The sequence below is a fragment of the Taudactylus pleione genome, unplaced genomic scaffold (genome assembly GCF_031769625.1).
Source record: "Taudactylus pleione unplaced genomic scaffold, aTauple2 ptg000113l, whole genome shotgun sequence".
Classification (NCBI taxonomy): domain Eukaryota; kingdom Metazoa; phylum Chordata; class Amphibia; order Anura; family Myobatrachidae; genus Taudactylus; species Taudactylus pleione.
Window position 1 is genome coordinate 10,437,361 of NW_028284515.1, and position 21,155 is coordinate 10,458,515.

At 43.0% G+C, this 21,155-nt stretch overlaps 1 protein-coding gene across 1 annotated transcript in view; it reads left to right on the plus strand.

Annotated features, from left to right (window-relative positions):
* The window catches only part of SYNE2 (spectrin repeat containing nuclear envelope protein 2), a 455,935-nt gene that overhangs the window by 321,216 nt on the left and 113,564 nt on the right, over nt 1-21,155 (plus strand). Inside the window, exons 72-77 of the mRNA XM_088471237.1 lie at nt 2,405-2,524; nt 2,796-2,996; nt 13,297-13,464; nt 13,791-13,922; nt 15,324-15,520; nt 15,918-16,050. Of these exons, the coding sequence (XP_088327363.1) occupies nt 2,405-2,524; nt 2,796-2,996; nt 13,297-13,464; nt 13,791-13,922; nt 15,324-15,520; nt 15,918-16,050 (951 nt within the window). The remainder of the gene's footprint in view (nt 1-2,404; nt 2,525-2,795; nt 2,997-13,296; nt 13,465-13,790; nt 13,923-15,323; nt 15,521-15,917; nt 16,051-21,155) is intronic.

Genomic DNA, 21,155 nt, shown 5'->3' on the forward strand with positions numbered 1-21,155 from the left:
TGGTGGGCGTGCCAGGGGCGTGGCGGCCAGACGGAGGCGTTCCCATGGGAACGCCTACCGTCTGAAGCCGGCCCCACTGACATCACTAGTGGGAGTGGGAGTGATTTTGTGGGAGTGATTTTTGTGGGAGTGATTTTGGCTCTGATAGAGCCAAAATCACTCTAGGGCTTGTGGCAGGGAGACCCTACCGCAGGGTCTCCGTTGCAAGTCTGATGGTCGCTATGGTCAAGACCATCGCGACCATCTTTTTGGCCACTCGCATATGCTGTGGGTGGTCACCTACAGCTATGCGAGCGGCCAGGAGGCCGCTCCATTTTCATGGAGGAGGGCCCTGATTCAGAGCGAGCGCTCTGGTCAGAGCGTCCGGCTCTGAATCAGGCCCTTTATCTCTATCCAAGGCTTAGTACATATAGTAGACCCCCAAAGTCTTACTATAATACCCAGTAAGCAGATACAGTGGTGATCCAGGTATTCACACTCCTGACAATGTGCCTCTGTCGGGGTTCAGCCTAGGATCAGCCATCTCTTACCTCCACGCCGGCTTCCCCTGACTTCTCATGCGGTCAGACGTCTGGTGCGGTGACGGGTGAGGTGTTGAGCATTCTGCCTTAGGCGCTTGCAGAGGCTTTGTGTGTCGGGGATTGGAGTTCCCGTCATGGGCGCCGCCATGTTAGTTCCTCTCATGTGACAGTATCTCAACCAATGGGAGATTGGTCTCGGTCAGCTGACGCTGTGCTCCTATCATCTGCTACCCTTGGGTATATATCTGGCTCCAGGACTCCGGGAAATTGCCTGATCAATGATTGTCACTCCTAGTGAACTACTAGAGTCCTTGTTCCAGGTTCCCTTGGTTCTCGCGTCTAGTCTCCAGTGTCTCCTTTGAGCAACAGTGCGACCAACACCTCTGCCTGTGTGCAAATTACCAGTGTCTTCCGGAGCAGCAGTGCGATTAACATCTTTGCCTGAGTGCTTCACATCCAGTGATAGTGCGGTTACATCTCTGCCACTCCCTGTGTACTTCTCGAGTGCCATCCCATGGTGAAAAAATTGTTCTTCAATAAGCCACTCTCTGTGTACTTCTCGAGTGCCATCCCGTGGTGCAAAGTGCGCCTGCACACCACTTCCAGTGTGCTTCTCAAAGGCCATTTCCTAGTGTACTCCCCAAGTACCATCTTCTTGTGAAACCCCTTGTGTAACAATGCCTTTGTTAGGCACTTCCCCTGGGCCATTGATATCTTGAGTCTCTGGGCCTGATCAGACCCGGATCCTATTTGCAGACGGTCGTTCATAAAAAGGGGCCGGCTATTTAAATTGTGCGCTCGCTCATTGCGGTTTGTTGACGCCTCTATGTCTGAGCGAGCGAACGAAAAATGTGCTCGCTATTTTGTAAAGACGCCCCTTTGCCGTTCGCATCACACGTCATCTCCGGTATTTATTTGATTAATCGGGTACATCAAAAGGCATCTGAACTGCTCGCAGTGCTTGTGGTAGGTTTTTCCTACCGCAATCACTGCGAGCAGTTCAGGCTAAAAGACAACCAAGTGATGTGGTCGATGACGCTCCTTTACTAATTATGCACTCCCATTAAACGCCCTTTTGACCGTTAGGCACGCCTGCGTTCGGATCTCCACTCCACCGTTTTCAAGCACCTTCCCCTGTTACCACCCACAAACTGTACATTCTGTCAATCAAATTAGCAGCCCCTCGCTGTTTTGCGAGCGCTCAATTTCCGACCGCAATGACTGGTTTGCGCATGTGCATTACGACCCATACGCATGCGCAGTTGTGCGAACATCGCTCAGAGCGAACAAGTCGCCGCTTACGAGCGGCTCTGAATCAGGCCCTCTATTCCCACGGATCTTGGATACCTGGTCAAAGGACCGTGACCTGCCTGCAGGGTGCAGCTATACCCATATCCATATGGAGGGGTCACTGGTGAACACCTCCCTGCAGGTTAGACTCCGCACCATTGACCAGGTCTCGCCAACGTACAAGATATGTGGATGAAGAGTTCTTATATCCAGGCCTCTCACCCTGACTTCTTCCCTAAACTCAAGACCACAACGCCAAACCTGACAGCCTCTTTTTACATTGTTGTGTCCAGTGCGTTGGTGACAGTCAAGAAGGGTTTGGAGAAACGAAGAGTAAGTGGAAAAGCTGGCTAAAGCCTATATCACTTTTACATTTTTATTAAGTTGGTCAATATAAAGAATACTTATTATTGTTCCACTCGCCCTACATTCTACAGCCCATGGTGAATTAGTCACATCACTTATGGCAGAGGTGTTCCTGATGATTCGTTATGAATGGAAACCTAAAAACACACTACAGAAGTGTAAAAGTACGTTAGTAGTACGCGATAGAATATGTCAGCAAATTAATGTATGTGCTTTTATTACCTCAGGAAGCTGCTGCGTACGAGACAGAACTTCAGAACTTTGAAGGCCAAGTATCATCTCTCATAGAGAGAGGAGAGAAACTTTCAATTCCCATATGTTCTAATCAGGAAATTCACAAACTGGAGGTGAGAATACAAGATGCTTGGCAGATATGTTTTACTAATACAGAGTATCCCAGGGTGGTCTAGAGCATTAACACATATGTATCTGAAGTCCCCAAGAATAGTTTTTCAGCATGTCCCAAACTTTTGCACCTGTCCAAAAATATGACATCTGACTCTTTGCTGCCAACTAGTGGCTGTTTTGTGTAATGACCACGCTTCCTGAGTATTGAAGTGTTACCGATGTAGACTTTTCTGCATATTTTTCTTAAAGAAACAATATGTATTATTTTAGGATGTCCTGGATGATACTTGGCAAATTTTTCGAACGAAACAAACTGCATGTTATAGTGCAACTGTTAGTAAGTCACAGATGGACACACTGCTGCGTGGGGTATCTGGACTATTGTCTCTCGGGAAAGAAAAGATTGCAAGAAGTAAAGGATACCGCTGCCGAAGCAAAGAAAGCCTAAACTCCCATGTACAGGATCACAAGGTATGTCTAACTAGCAGTGATATACTGTAATTGATATGTAATGTCACTATAAAATGTCCTTTGTAATTTATTCCATTTTATGGTTGACTAAAAGAATGGGATTCTTAGTAATAAGCTTTGTTGTTAAAAGGAGATGCACAGGGGGAAATGTTTCAAGCCTTGGAGAGAGAAGAGCACAGGTGGTTAAATCAAATTGACTGAGGTGCTAATTAAGTCACCTGTGCTCAACCATAGATAACTCTAAAATCTGAACTGTTGGGGAGTCTTGAGGACCGTGTTTGGGAACCTCTGTCCTAATATCATCTGATGCTGAACTTAAATTCTATCATGTTCTATCCCAGAGGGTCTCAATCTCGGTCCTCAGGACCCCACACAGTTTACGTTTTCCAGGTCACCCAGCAGGTGCACAGGTGTATTCATTACTCACTGACACATTTTAAAAGTTCCACTGGTGGAGCTAATTATTTCACTTGTGATTCTGTGAGGTTACATGGAAAACATGTACTGTTTGGGGTCCTGAGAACCGAGTTTGAGAACCTGTGTTCTATCCCAAGGTAATATAGGAAGTTTGCACATATTCAAGCCTTCTAATATATAGAGCTTGTCTGCTATGTGTATACACATATACAAGTATGGAAACTTATATCCAAAATGTATAATATCCAAAACGTTTCAAAATCTACAAAATAAAGAAATATTTTCTGTATGGTTCTCAAAATTAAGGAAAACAATTCTTATTAATTAAACAATTATTAACTATAACTATTCTTGATAAAATATGAGCTGCCTGTGCATATCAAGACCAGTAATAATTTGTTTTGATTTTTATAAACCTAAGCAGGAACCTGCTGATAAGAGGCAGGTTATTAATGAGTTAATCTTCTTATACAGTTTTAACAGTTTACTGACCTCATTCACCACTCTTGATCTCTCTTCTAATCTCTCAATGTTCCCAAATGCTTGTTCCGGGTATTGCACCTATTTTTACTGGCAGGTGTGGGCAGGCTTATGTAGGATGTCGGCTTTGCTTGCTATTTTTACTTGTCACTAATTGATTGACATTATCTGTTGTGTTATATGTTTTCCTTGCTGTTCAAAAGCTGGAAGTGTGATAGCAGTGGAAATAGTTACAATCATGATAATTTCCAATGTTCATACATTGCTATTGTATGGAGTCATACCTTGCTATTGCTGTATGGTGTCATACATTGCTATTATTGTATGGTGTCATACATTGCTATTGCTGTATGGTGTCATACATTGCTATTGCTGTATGGTGTCATACATTGCTATTGTTGTATGGAGTCATACATTGCTGTATGGTGTCATACATTGCTATTGTTGTGTGGTGTCATACATTGCTATTGTTGTATGGAGTCATACATTGCTATTGTTGTATGGAGTCATACATTGCTATTGTTGTATGGAGTCATACATTGCTATTGCTGTATGGTGTCATACATTGCTATTGTTGTATGGTGTCATACATTGCTATTGTTGTATGATGTCATACATTGCTATTGTTGTGTGGAGTCATACATTGTTGTATGGTGTCATACATTGCTATTGTTGTGTGGTGTCATACATTGCTATTGTTGTATGGAGTCATACATTGCTATTGTTGTATGGTGTCATACATTGCTATTGTTGTATGGTGTCATGCATTGCTATTGTATGGTGTCATACATTGCTGTATGGTGTCATACATTGCTATTGCTGTATGGAGTTATACATTGCTATTGTTGTATGGTGTCATACATTGCTGTATGGTGTCATACATTGCTATTGCTGTATGGTGTCATACATTGCTATTGCTGTATGGTGTCATACATTGCTATTGTTGTATGGAGTCATACATTGCTGTATGGAGTCATACATTGCTATTGCTGTATGGTGTCATACATTGCTATCGTTGTATGGTGTCATACATTGCTATTGTTGTATGGAGTCATACATTGCTGTATGGTGTCATACATTGCTATTGCTGTATGGAGTCATACATTGCTCTCGTTGTATGGAGTCATACATTGCTGTATGGTGTCATACATTGCTATTGTTGTATGGAGTCATACATTGCTATTGCTGTATGGTGTCATACATTGCTATTGCTGTATGGTGTCATACATTGCTATTGCTGTATGGTGTCATACATTGCTATTGTTGTATGGAGTCATACATTGCTATTGTTGTATGGAGTCATACATTGCTGTATGGTGTCATACATTGCTATTGCTGTATGGAGTCATACATTGCTATTGTTGTATGGAGTCATACATTGCTGTATGGAGTCATACATTGCTATTGCTGTATGGAGTCATACATTGCTCTCGTTGTATGGAGTCATACATTGCTGTATGGTGTCATACATTGCTATTGTTGTATGGAGTCATACATTGCTATTGCTGTATGGTGTCATACATTGCTATTGTTGTATGGTGTCATACATTGCTATTGTTGTATGGAGTCATACATTGCTATTGTTGTATGGAGTCATACATTGCTATCGTTGTATGGTGTCATACATTGCTATCGTTGTATGGTGTCATACATTGCTATCGTTGTATGGTGTCATACATTGCTATCGTTGTATGGAGTCATACATTGCTATTGTTGTCATACATTGCTATTGTATGGAGTCATACATTGCTGTATGGTGTCATACATTGCTATTGTTGTATGGAGTCATACATTGCTATTGCTGTATGGTGTCATACATTGCTATTGTTGTATGGAGTCATACATTGCTGTATGGAGTCATACATTGCTATTGCTGTATGGAGTCATACATTGCTCTCGTTGTATGGAGTCATACATTGCTGTATGGTGTCATACATTGCTATTGTTGTATGGAGTCATACATTGCTATTGCTGTATGGTGTCATACATTGCTATTGCTGTATGGTGTCATACATTGCTATTGCTGTATGGTGTCATACATTGCTATTGCTGTATGGTGTCATACATTGCTATTGTTGTATGGAGTCATACATTGCTATTGTTGTATGGAGTCATACATTGCTGTATGGTGTCATACATTGCTATTGCTGTATGGAGTCATACATTGCTATTGTTGTATGGAGTCATACATTGCTGTATGGAGTCATACATTGCTATTGCTGTATGGAGTCATACATTGCTCTCGTTGTATGGAGTCATACATTGCTGTATGGTGTCATACATTGCTATTGTTGTATGGAGTCATACATTGCTATTGCTGTATGGTGTCATACATTGCTATTGCTGTATGGTGTCATACATTGCTATTGCTGTATGGTGTCATACATTGCTATTGCTGTATGGAGTCATACATTGCTATTGTTGTATGGTGTCATACATTGCTATCGTTGTATGGTGTCATACATTGCTATCGTTGTATGGAGTCATACATTGCTGTATGGTGTCATACATTGCTATTGCTGTATGGTGTCATACATTGCTATTGTTGTATGGAGTCATAAATTGCTGTATGGAGTCATACATTGCTATTGTTGTATGGAGTCATAAATTGCTGTATGGAGTCATACATTGCTATTGCTGTATGGTGTCATACATTGCTATCGTTGTATGGTGTCATACATTGCTATTGTTGTATGGAGTCATACATTGCTGTATGGTGTCATACATTGCTATTGCTGTATGGTGTCATACATTGCTATCGTATGGTGTCATACTTTGCTGTATGGTGTCATACATTGCTATTGTTGTATGGTGTCATACATTGCTATTGTTGTATGGAGTCATACATTGCTATTGTTGTATGGAGTCATACATTGCTGTATGGTGTCATACATTGCTATTGTTGTATGGAGTCATACATTGCTATTGCTGTATGGTGTCATACATTGCTTTTGTTGTATGGTGTCATATATTGCTATTGTTGTATGGTGTCATACATTGCTATCGTTGTATGGAGTCATACATTGCTGTATGGTGTCATACATTGCTTTTGTTGTATGGTGTCATACATTGCTATTGTTGTATGGAGTCATACATTGCTATTGCTGTATGGTGTCATACATTGCTATTGTTGTATGGAGTCATACATTGCTGTATGGAGTCATACATTGCTATTGCTGTATGGAGTCATACATTGCTCTCGTTGTATGGAGTCATACATTGCTGTATGGTGTCATACATTGCTATTGTTGTATGGAGTCATACATTGCTATTGCTGTATGGTGTCATACATTGCTATCGTTGTATGGTGTCATACATTGCTATTGCTGTATGGTGTCATACATTGCTATTGCTGTATGGTGTCATACATTGCTATTGTTGTATGGAGTCATACATTGCTGTATGGAGTCATACATTGCTATTGCTGTATGGAGTCATACATTGCTCTCGTTGTATGGAGTCATACATTGCTGTATGGTGTCATACATTGCTATTGCTGTATGGAGTCATACATTGCTATTGTTGTATGGTGTCATACATTGCTATCGTTGTATGGTGTCATACATTGCTATCGTTGTATGGTGTCATACATTGCTATTGTTGTATGGTGTCATACATTGCTATTGTTGTATGGTGTCATACATTGCTATCGTTGTCTGGTGTCATACATTGCTATCGTTGTATAGTGTCATACATTGCTATTGTTGTATGGTGTCATACATTGCTATTGTTGTATGGTGTCATACATTGCTATCGTTGTCTGGTGTCATACATTGCTATCGTTGTATAGTGTCATACATTGCTATTGTTGTATGGTGTCATACATTGCTATTGTTGTATGGTGTCATACATTGCTATCGTTGTATGGTGTCATACTTTGCTGTATGGTGTCATACATTGCTATCGTATGGTGTCATACATTGCTATCGTTGTATGGTGTCATACATTGCTGTATGGTGTCATACATTGCTATTGTTGTATGGTGTCATACATTGCTGTATGGTGTCATACATTGCTATTGTTGTATGGTGTCATACATTGCTATTGTTGTATGGTGTCATACATTGCTATTGTTGTATGGTGTCATACATTGCTATTGTTGTATGGAGTCATACATTGCTATTGTATGGAGGCATACATTGCTGTATGGTGTCATACATTGCTATTGTTGTATGGAGTCATACATTGCTATCGTTGTCTGGTGTCATACATTGCTATCGTTGTCTGGTGTCATACATTGCTATCGTTGTATGGTGTCATACATTGCTATCGTTGTATGGTGTCATACATTGCTATCGTTGTATGGTGTCATACATTGCTATTGCTGTATGGTGTCATACATTGCTATTGTTGTATGGTGTCATACATTGCTATTGTTGTATGGAGTCATACATTGCTATTGTTGTATGGAGTCATACATTGCTGTATGGTGTCATACATTGCTATTGTTGTATGGTGTCATACATTGCTATTGTTGTATGGTGTCATTCTACACTCACATATTATAGTCTTGTACAAACAGAAAATTTTTGCAGATTTTACCAATTGCATCTTCACCACAAATCGTACCCCAATCTTCATTGTGCCAGAGAGAGCATTGGCACCCCCCCCCTCCTAATTTTTAACTAGGTATATAAGATAATGCACCTGAAAAAGGGACATGGCCTCATGGGGAAGGGCCAGGGAAGAGATAAGGGAGGCCAGGAGACGCTGGGAATAAAAGAAGAGGAAGCTACAAGTGAGAAAGATAATAAACAGGAAAATTGACAGGCCCAAATACAGTAGCGTCCCCTGCCCTGCGGTGCCCTGTGCCATGACACAGGTCGCAGTACTTTAGTTACGGCCCTGCCAGGAATTGCTCCTATTTATCTTTTGATTGACTCTTTACTCTGAATCAGACCCACAGTTAGGGATGGCCATCGGTGGTTTTCCATCGATAGTGACATTGGTGATAACTATATCGATGGTACAATAACCATCTGTGGTGAACCATCGATGGTTTGCACCACTCGACACCCACCGCTGCCAGGTGCCTGGCAAGCCGCGGGCCAGAGGGAGGGACTAAGCTTCATGTTGGGAGTAGAAAATAAACCCATTGGGTTCCACTTTGCTATCAATGGCAGAAAACCATCGACCATCGGTAGTAAACCATCATTATTTGTAAACTGTCAATGGCCTTCCCTACCCACAGTATACAGCAACAACACAACTAGACCCAGAGGGCTGATATGTATATGTCAGCAGAAGGCATCCAGTTTTTAGGTATTCATTTCTATTAGAATGCAGTTCCACCACATCTTATGACATAGATTCTTAAATGTTTAAATATAATTATTAATGTCTTCCTATCAAATGCCATAAATTGAGTTTTTTGTTTTTTCCTAAATCTACTATTTAAGCACTGCTAGTTTGTATTAATAAGTTTATATTTAGCAATTCCAGCTACTTTTCCAAATTTGGAAATTAGCAGCCTCTTATTGTTGCCGGGGGCCTTCTTACATGGCAGATTCTTATAGAAATACAGTGCACCCTAACATGAATAGAGTTTCCACTATACTCCCAATAGGGCATGGTGACACTTTAACCTGATCTAGCATTTACACAAGTCACGCCCCGGGCAGGCTGTATGTTTCTCACAACAGACCGTATTGTTTCTAATGGTTTTATCCTGTCCAGAGAATAATCTCCGACCACAGGGCCTAATTCAGAGCCGGACGCTATTTGCGGACGCTCGTTCTGAAAAAGGGACCGGATGTTTAAATAGAGCGCTCGCTCTTTGCGGTCTGTTGACGCCTCTGTCTGAATGAGTGAACGAAACATGCGCTCGCTATTTTGTAAAGACTCCCCCTGGCCACTCGCATCATACGTCATCTCCGCTATTTATTAGATTAATTGAGAACATCGAAAGGCGTCTGAACTGCTCGCTATTCTTGTGGTAGCATTTTCCTACCGCAATCATGCGAGCAGTTCTGACTAAAAGACAACCAGGTGACGTGGTCGATGACACTGCTTTGTTAATTATGCACTCCCACTAAACGCCCGTTTTGACCGTTTGGCACGCCTGCGTTCGGATCATTCCCCGTTTTCAAGCACCTTCCCCTGTTACCACCCACAAACGCCTCATCCTGTCACTCAAATTAGCAGGCACTCGCTATTTTGCGAGCACACGATTTCCGACCGCACTGACTGGTTTGCGCATGCGCATTACAACCCATACGCATGCGCAGATGTGCGAACATCGCTCGGAGCGAACGAGCGGCCGCTTACTAGCGGCTCTGAATCAGGCCCACTGTTGGGATTAGACAATGTGACCTGAATTCGGGCAGAAACTGAATGCTCTCTGGTGTAGTGTATTGCCAGCACCTAACTGCAGAGAGGAAGTGCCTGTAATATCCATGTGATTTTCCTAATGCAAAATGGTTCAAGTTACTGCATGTAAAATCTAAATGCAAATAATTCTGTTTTTGTTCTGAAACAATCTCACTATAAGCTGGGTGATCAGACAGGATCGTTGTTAGCCTACATCATGGGGGAGCTCACAGGAGCCTCAGTGATTCAGCCAACAAGTACTGCTCACTGTTGGGCTCTTTGTAAATGAGGTAGTGTCAATAACAAACAAATACAGGAGGTGGCACAATTATGTATGCGGAGTTGGCAACATTTTTAAACAATTTCCAGGGTCACACTAAGGGCTGTTGCATAGTTGAAGGTACGCCCATTTGCCGAGTGTACGGTATGTTGCATGAATTCATAATGCAAGCTCTAATTGCAGGAGATGCCAAGTTGTACCCAGTACAGTTGCTGAGTTGTACCGGGCTATTCTCATGTAGGCAAAGCTCACAGTGGGATTGCTCATATAATCAGCCTGGTTTGTGAGTTGCATGCAGCGCTGATGTGCTTGGAGTTGAGTAATATTTTTGCTGCTGCGCATGATGCAAAAATCTCTAAAGACTCATCCAGCGCATGCTACACGCTGCGAGTAAGCACAGAGTCGCAGTAACGAATGAGACACACAATGTTGGAAATGTATTGGGCGTTCCTGGCGGTGGCTGGGAAGTGGCTATAGAGATGCACGGAGATGTGTCTGTCTTATGGGCATTATGGGAGCGTCGTGAGGGCGTCGCAGAACTCAGGCGCTTAATTGCTTAGAATGGAGGCCGTACTCTGATGGAAAATCTGCGCCTAGCATGGGGCTGATGGTGCGACCTAGGGATGTGTCTGAAGACATCAAGTGGGTTTTCAGCGTCCAAAGAGCCTCAAAGTCGGCGTCTCAGTCCTTGCACATGCAGACGCATAGCTGTACACCAGGCAAGGGCTTGTACTGGTATTAGCATAAACTCGCACACACAACACCTGCAAAAGAGACATACAAGGACAGGGCATCGCCCGACTCAGAATCGGGCCCAGTGTTGGCTCTGCATAGCTGAATGGAAGAGTAAATGAGCCTGTTTGTAGGCATATCTTTAGCCCTTAGGGCCTGATTCAGGTTGGTTCTCAAGGCTGCGTTCACACGCAGTTTGCAATCTGCGCATGCATATAAGACGCAGTGCGCGAAACGGCCACAGTGATCGGAAAGGATCGATGTGAGCACGCAGAGTCTTCACACAGTGATTGACAGGAAGTGACCGTTTGAGGGTGGTGACGGGGGGTGGTTAGAGAAACGCAGGCATGCCTGGGCGTTTAAACGCCATTTCATGGGTGTGCATTATAAAGCCCCTGCGATAGCATACACATCCTAATGTCTAGTTACACACACAAACATTAGCAATGTCTGCGGTAGGGTCAGGTCAACCACAACTTGTGCGTGTGGGTCCGATGGTTCTTGATGTTACCAATGTTTTCGCTGTCTTGCGAGAACGTAACTAAAGGGAAGTAGGCGGCATTATGTAGTGTTGCGTGTCTACTTGTGCTGCGGTTACATTACGGATGCGGTCATTAGCATATTTTCGCATCGACAGGCTGTGTGCTAACACAGCCGTGCAATCAGGTCTGAATCAGGCCCTTAGTACAGGCCAGGAGCAAGTCTGCTGCTCTGATATTGTTGGCTATTAGTAAACCAGGTGTGCACAGTTGTGTTACATCTCGAGATGTGAAACATTCTGCATAAGGTGGGATATATACAGTTTTTCTGTGCACACCTATTTTGAACAGTGTACTCACGACTTTCTTCCAGCTCTGCATCAGGCCTTAAGACTAATGAAACATATAACATATGGCAGAGATTCCCAAACTCCGCCATAACAGTCCATGGTTTAAGGCTATCTATTCTTAACACAGGTGACTTAATTAGTACCTCAGTCAATTTTATTAAACCATCTGGACTCGAGCATGGATATCCTCAAAACCAAGGGGTAAATTTACTAAAGTGAGCGTTTTTAGAAGAGGAGAGGTTGCCCATAGCAACCTATCAGATTCTAGCTGTTATCTTCTAGAAGGTGCTATTTATATGTTAAATAGAATCTGACTGGTTGCTATGGGCAACATCTCCACTTCTAAAAACTCTCACTTAGTAAATTTATCCCCTAGATTGTAATGGCGGAGTTTGGGAAACTCTGACATATGGTATTGTCTCTGCAGAGCTTTGCCTGCCTCAACTGCAATAATGATGCTTTAAACTTGATTATAAGTCTTTTTGTATTTTATATACTTCTCCACAATAAGCCTGAGTTTATAAAGCCGAGAAAATATGAACAGATTACGGCCGGCATCCAATTAGCCGCGGTAAATTACTGCTGCTAATTACCTCGCCCGAGGCTATCCAGTTATCCCCGATGCCGGCACTTATCGGGGGTTTTGGCTTGCCTTCCTCAGGTAGGTGAAACCAAATCCCCGATAAGCCATTTTTCTCCCGATCGCACGCGGGAAAACACATAGGTCTGCGGCCTTTTGCGGATCCCATGAGAAAAACGGAACATTTTTGTCCGATGATTTTTTGGATACCGGCCTATGGTGCAGTTGTACAATATTGAAAAATAAAGGCTACAAATTAATAACAATAAGATAAAGATCAAACTTTTTAAATATGACGAATGTAGGTGTTGCCCATATCAACCAATCTGATTATAGCTATTATTTTGTAGTGTGTACTATATATGTATAGATTGATTGCTATAGAACAGTTCCACTAGTCCTCTATAGAAAGTTGAATAAAGCGCCAACCAAGTCTTGAAAACGTGAGAACCGAATTATTAACAGTATCCCGGGTGAAATCCCAGGTGAAATGCCATTTATGTGAATGAAGTCTAAACATTTTTGAGTGTTGACGCAGATGGGAGGGCCAATAAAACATGCCATTCATGTGACGTCACGCTAGTGAGAGCAGCCACACCGAGTGACAACACAGCTGGGATAGAAGCATAATGCATGGAGTAATGATTTATCGTCTGCTTTTTTTCTAAAACAGAGGTTCTTCAGTATCCTGGATAGTCAAGTTCTCCTGCTACAAACTCTCACCATGAAGGCTCCCAATCCTGACCTTGGCAAGGAGACTATACAGAGAGTGGTGCAGGAAGCCGAATTGCTGAGGGAAGAGGCAGAAGCCCATTGTATCTATATGATGAGTGTAATAAAGGTAACAGAAGAGAAACAAATGACTGGACAGCCAGCATGTATATAAATAGAGCAGAGGTCATCTATTTTATCCTATCTACAATTCAAATCATGCAACCCATTTTGTAAATAGCTGAGCCCTTTTATCAGTCTCTCCACCCAATGTATCACCATGCTGACTTACTTTGTAAATCAAAATAAATTGCCTAATAGTATAAGTATACAGTATATGTGTGTATGTAGATGTGTGTGTATATATATATTATATAATTTATTTCATTATTTACATGATTGTCTACACAATGATTTAATCTTCACTTTAGTCTTTAATTTTCTTAATACCAACAGGACTGGAATAAACTTGACTCACGATACGATTTTCTTAGTAAGAAGTTTGAAGCCCTTAAGTCCATGGTTCCTAGTAATAGTTTGGTAGAAGAATCGGAAGATAGGGTTATGGAACGCCTTAATCAATATAAGGTAACTGCAGACTGTGTGACATATGGCGGTCATATTCATATGATAATGACATTACAGAACCTAAGGGGAATGTAGGGCTCCCATTCAGAGATCCTGCATATGTCACCTGGGTGCCCTTATAACTGCAGGAAATTATAAAGAGCACTACAGCATATACATCAAGGACATTTTATATTCTTTCCTGTCTCTGCAAAGCATACAATTGTATTATGCAGGAAACCTTTTGTTCATATTCATGTATTGATCTGTGTGTTGTGCAATGGACTGCAATGGTGTACGCGGTACGGAAGTGACTGCTATAAAATGCCTGCTGCATGGCAGTGTCAGTATCCTGCTCATAAAGGCAAGCCCTGTGTGCAAGTGGTGGATTGCTCATGTCACCAGTCTCCTTTTTTACTGTACATTAATTGAATTCACTTATCGCTAATCTTAGGAGCAGAGACAGTTGTTTGTACAGTGGAATCACAGCTCTTGTATTTGCCAATTTGCTACTCCGGTTGTTTAGCACATACCCAGTTATACATGTCTAGATGAATGAATCGCAGGTCTGTATAAATGAATCTTTGAGTATAATAGAGGTCTGGCGTTTCAAGCCTATGTGGCTCTTCCTCAGAAGAAGGTTGACCTTCTGAGGGAGAGCCACATAGGCTCGAAACGCATTAAGGATTGCAGGCTACCAATACTATAGAATACCCATACCTGGTACCGGGACTGCTTGTTAGATACTGGGGACGAATCTGGTCTGTTCCCAGTGCACCACAAGGTTTACTTACATCTATCATCTGGTACGCAGGCCTCTGGGCTGACCTACTGCTACCTCACAACATTTTTCTATATATGTATATGCCCAATTAATCTGGCTATTGTTTTACATAATATATATATATATATATATATATATATATATATATATATATACTAATATGTTTTATACATGTGATTTTTATATACACAATTTTAGGATTGTTTGGCTATTAGCCTATTAAATTCTATATATTTTACATATACAATATTATGCTATGTTTTGCATTTCGCTTTTTCCATGTATATGAAAATATTATTGAAATTGAGAACTGCGAGAGAAGTAACTTTTTTATATCTTATCATCACGGTCTAGCGCTATTGGGTGTTGCACATTACTGTTTATATTGCATTCAATTTCTGGGATTCAAGGTGACCCAAGTGCTTTACCTAGGCTGCTTCTCCAGGAGCTCTAGGGTGTTGTATTGACCATACATGTTGTTATTCTAATTAATAGATTCGCTGCAGCTTCTCTTTTTCCCTTCCACATCAAAATTGGGGACACCCATACATGCAGGAGATGACAGATATCTCTGATAACACCTCTCAAACATATTGACTTGAAAATGTATAAAAATTGTACCTTGCCTTTGATTCCAGCAAATTAAAAAACTCATTGATGAGAAAGAATCAGCACTGTGCCAGATGATTGTGGCCGGGAAAAGACTGCAAAGTGCAGTGAGTTCACCAGAGCTAGAGGCCCATATTACCATGATGGATCAACAGTGTTCACAGTTAACCAAGAACGTCAACCATGAGCTACACAGACTGGAGTCTCTCGTCAGCCATTTGGCCAGGTAACAGTAACACAATCACTCAGTAACCCATGTGAATTGCTGGTTGCAGACGGTTCACCAAGAAACACAAAATCAGCTTTAGTTTCTTTGGAAAATTCTTATTACATTAAAATATTCTGGAGTAGATTCTTGGAAATGGTTTAAACTTTTTGAATTCAGCAAAATCTAATTTCTGTTTATATTATAAGAAGTTTGGCTAATAAAAAGGAAAAAATTGTATGATCTGAGGTCAATCAGAAAAAGCCGCCACTGCATTTTGTTTTCTGGTTTATAGATTTTCACATAAAACCTATATTTTAGTATTTGTACATTAACTGCACTTCATTTAGAAGAATCATTTTCTACATAATTATTTCCAGAGAACATTTGTGCTAATTTGTGATGTTTGTTACCTCAGTTTTAACAAGGACTCGGCTGCGTTATCGGAATGGCTGGAATCTGCCCACCAGAAGCTGAAACATTACAGGATGCAGTCACTGGAGGCCTCTCAGGACCTGGACACCATAAAAAATAACCTTGTCACGTTCTTTGTAAGGAGCAAGCACTTCATGTTTAACGTAGAGACTGAAAAGTAACATCTCAGACCTTGATTGCATTAATGTTTTATTTATTTTTGAAACTGCACAAATTGACTTATTACAAGCAATCAAATATTGTCCCTCTAGTGCAGTGGTTCCCTGAGCTCACGGTGCCCTATAGTATCAACATTCTTTACACGGCACCACTAGGCCAAAAGTTTCTTATTGATAAATGATGCACAAATGATTGAATTAAGTAAATTGTGCTTACCTGTCATCCTTTGGTTCATTTTCGTGGTGGTGTACAGGCTAGTGCTTCTGTTTGTCCACAAAGGTTATGATGGGCAACCACCAGCTCTGGTTTTGCCTATCACATGGACCACAAATTATTTCATTTGGTCCTTTACCACCAACCTGTGGTACCCCTGCAAATGTCCCGTGCCACCCAGTATGGGAACCACTGCTTTAGTACTTTGATCTTGCCAGAGATGTTTGGATCAATACTTTCAAACATACCCAGCATTTATCCAGCACATTAGCTGATGCTGATAGGCTCAACCCCCTTCTCTGTGCTCGGTAGTCGGCTCTGTTCTATTTTTGGAGCTGAGCTCTATGGTATTTAGGTAATAAGTCTTTTATATGGTGCCACCGGTGGAGCACTGTTCTGGCTCTTGGTGTTTGTGTACTGCTATAGAGTAACTGTGGTGAATGCCTTTGCAGCCTGTCTGCACCAGATGGGACACAGTGGTTAACTGTCTTGTGGTTTCCAAGCCTCTGGCAGTAATAGGTTTAAACCCTTTGCTCTCGCTCAGCAATCAGTACATCCAGTACAAATATTAGAGCTACATTAATGCCAGAAATGATCAAACTAATATTTCTGTTGGGGCTTTTCTGACATGATTTATTTTTTTCTAAAGCAAACTCTTATATTCTGGATCCTGTGCTGCCAAATACACTCGGCATGACAGAAAATTGTAGAACAGCACAGCTCAGATTTGTTTTATCCAGACAGAGATGTTCCAGAAATAAACCCAGCCTTTGCCACATGTTAATAGATTAATGTATGTTCTCATCACATTTTAAAAGGCTGCAAAAAGTTCATAGAGAAGAGGAGAGTTATGGTAAAACTTACCCTTGTTAACTATCTTTATTCGAAGTCCATAGGGTCCACATGGAGACATTGGTGTGTAGGTGGGACCTGGAGGACCAGACATCAACAGCAAAGCTTTTCAATCCCAGGATGCTCCGGTCCTTCCCACCATACCCCGCCCACAGCCTGAGGGCACTTAGTTTTTTAAACAAGCCCAAGGCAGGAGCAGGACAGGAGAGAAGGAAGACTGGTACACTGAAGAATCACAGTCTCACACAGACAAGGAAACAAGTGACCAAGAGAAGAAACCCATAGAAGCAAGGAGCATCAGGGCAGGTGCCCTGTAGACCCTATGTACTTTCGAAGAAAGAGTTAACAAAGGTAAGTTTTACCATAACTCTCATTTTCTTCTTCTGGGTCCATAGGGCTCCACAGGGAGACATTGGGGATGTCCCAAAACAGTTGCTCAAGGGCGGGAACGCTCCTGCGCTGATAGGAGAACCCTTCGTCCGAAGGAAGCATCCCGAGAGGCAAATGTATCAAAGGCATAAAACCTAAGAAAGGTGTGGACAGAAGACCAGGTGGCCACCTTGCATAGCTGTTCAGCTGAGGTGCCACGCCGGGCTGCCCACGAGGGACCCACAGAGCAAGTACAATGAGCAGAGACTGTAGTCGGCACAGGAAGGCCCGTCTGCGTGTAAGCCTGTAAGATAGTCATGCGAATCCATCTGGCCAGAGTCTGTTTGTTAGCTGGCCATCCCTTCTTGTGGAATCCATGTAGCGCAAAAAGGGAGTCCAATTTCTTGATGGAAGTAGAACGGTCCATGTAGAGCTTTAGAGCATGGACAACATCCAAAGATGCCTCACCTGCCGAGAGGTCTGGTGAATTAAAGGCCGGAACCACAATTTCTGTCTTCAGGTGGAAGTGAGAAACCACCTTAGGAAGGAAGGTTGTGCGAGTTCAAAGAACAGCCCTATCCTGATGAAATATCAAAAAGGGGGAGCGGCATGAAAACGCCCCTAATTCTGATTCCCTACCGGCAGATGCTATAGTCAGAAAAAACAGAGTCTTCGCAGTGAGCCATTTGATATCCACCATTTCCAGAGGTTCAAAGGGATGTTCCTGAAGTGCTTTGAGCACCACTGACAAATCCCATAGAGCCACAGGAGGGACAAAGGGTGGTTGTATCCGTAGAACACCTTGCATGAAGGAGTGGACATCTGGCATAGAAGCAATCTTGTGTTGAGACCAGATAGACAAAGCAGAAACTTGCCCTTTGAGAGATGTTAGGCGGATACCTAGATCCAGTCCAGCCTGAAGAAAGGCAAGAATTTGAGAAACTCTATAGACCTGAGGGTCATAGTTTCGAGGAGCACACCATTGTAAATATGAATGCCAAATTCTGTGGTAAATCCTACCTGAGGGTGGTTTACGTGCTCTGAGCATGGTCTGTACCACAGAGCTAGAAAATCCCTTAGCCATTAGGAGGGAAGTCTCAAGAGCCAAGCTATTAAAGACAGACGTGCTAGGTCCAGATGTAGACAGGGAGCCTGAGACAACAGGTCTGCTCATAGAGGAGGTTGAAGAGGAACGTCTATGGAGAGTTTTAGAAGATCCGAGTACCAATTACGTCTGGGCCAAGCCGGAGCTATTAGCAGGGCTGTTCTGTCCTGTCTGAATTTCCGAAGCACTTGAGGAAGCAGGGATATTGGAGGGAAGAGATATGCCAACTGGAAAGTCCATGACACTAACAAGGCGTCTATGAAGCCTGCATCGGTAGCCTTTGTTCTCGCTCCATAAACTGGTAGTTTGTTGTTGTGTCTTGAGGCAATGAGATCCACCTCTGGAAGACCCCATTTGTCCACCAGAAGCTGATAGATTTCTGGGTGTAGAGACCATTCTCCTGCATGTACATCGTGACGGCTGAGGAAATCCACTTCCCAATTGAGAATCCCTGGGATGAACACTGCGGAGATGGCTGGGAGATTGCATTTGGCCCATGTGAGAATGTGGGACACCTCTGTCATTGCTGATTGACGTCAAGTGTCCCCCTGATGATTGAGGTACTGGACTATTTTTCTGAATATTCCGAGCCAGATTGAGAGGTCTGTAGATGGCTCGAGGTTCCAGGATGTTGATTGGCAATGTTGCCTCTACTGGGGACCATTGGCCCTGGAAGGAGTGTTGGCTGGTTACTGTGCCCCACCCTCGGAGGCTTGCATCCGTGGTGAGTAGAGCCCAGTTTGGGATCCAAAAGGGATGAATCTGGTTCAAATGGGGAGTCTGTAGCCGCCAGGATAGGGACAGGCGAACCTCTGAGGGGAAGCTCATCTGGGATCTAATCAGATGAGGTAGTCCGTTCCACCTGGAGAGGTTCAGATGTTGAAGGGGCCTGGAGTGAAACTGAGCAAACTCAACCATGTTGATGGTGGATACCATTGATCCCAAGGCCTGCATTGCAGAGTGAATCGACACTCTGCTATTGTGAAGCAGTCTGCGTACTCTGTGCTGTAGTACTGAAATCTTGTCTGCTGTCAGGAAGATTCTCTGAACTCGAGAGTCCAGGAGGGCTCCCAAATGTACCATCCTTTGAGAGGGTATCAGGGAAGACTTTTTCCAATTGATCAGCCAACTGTGCATTTGTAGAAAGGTAATGCTTACCTGCAGATGGCGTTAAAGAGTCTCTGGGGAGCTTGCCAACAGCAAAAGATTGTCCAAGTGTAGGAGCAGTCTGATCCCTTGACGATGAAGAGAGGCTACCATAACTGCCATGATCTTGGTAAAAACCTGAGGGGCTGTTGAGAGGCCAAATGGTAGAGCCTAAAATTGGTAATGTTGCTGTAGTATAGCAAACCGGAGATATTGTTGATGAGAAGGTGCTATAGGTACATGTAGGTAAGCATCCTGAATGTCCAGGGATACCATCAAATCTCCAGGCTCCATAGCTAGGATAACAAAGAGTTTCCATACGAAACTTGGGCACCCTGGTAAACTTGTTCAGAGATCTGAGAACTAAGAAAAGGGTACAATAAATAGCCCTTACCGCTTTGTGGGGAGTGGACCTGAATTATTACTCCTGAATTCAGTAAGGACTGAATGGCTTTGTGGAGCAGCAGGGCCTTGGTTGAGTCCGATGGTCCTGTGTAAAAAAAACTGTTGGGTGAGTCACCTTAGAAAGGAGAGGGCATATCCATGGGAGATAACTTCTCTTACCTAGGCATCTGATGTGGTCTGATGCCAAACCTGGGCGAATTGAAGAAGTCGGCCTCCCACGCTGGGAGCCCACAGGGAGAAGCCCGCTTCGTCATACTGCAGGCTTGTCCGTAGACTTGGCTGGTGGACGTCTAGTAGCCCAAGCCTGTTTGGCCCTAGCCTTGGAGGCCTTGGCTGACATCTGGTGCCGTGGAAATGACTGATCTTTGGTTTTTCCTTGAGGGCAAAAGGACGACTTCTGAAGCTTTGTATGATATGCAGAGGACAGGAACGCCATCTTGTTAGCCGCCAAGGTAGTCATCTAGCTCTGGACCAAATAGGATGTCCCCCGAATAGGAGAGAGACTCCAGAGCCCATTTTAAATCTGAATCTGATTTCCAGGAACTGAGCCAAACGATACGACGGGCCACTACCGAAGTGGCAGATATCTTGGAAGCCAGGAGAGCCATATCCATAGCTGCCTCACCTAAGTTGGAAGCTGCATCCCTAGGAGATACATAGGAGCGTTGTTCCAGTGAAGCATCAGGGGGAAGTGTTTCTTCTAGAGCTTCTGCACATTTTAAATCTGCCCCACCTGCAGTGCAGCATGGTGTCACCAAGATGATCAGTTGAGAGAGATATATTCCCAAGTCTGAATCAGGCCCTCTGTTCCTATATTTTTGCCAGAATCTGTGAAGAGGCAGCCCAGGGAGGGTCCTGAGGGAGAGACAACGGGGCTGAGGGGCCTGGGGCTGTGTAGCAATTAGTGCAAAGGCCATTCTGAATAAAGTCCCCTGGGGCCAAATCCACTAAGCAGGCTTTACATGACAACAG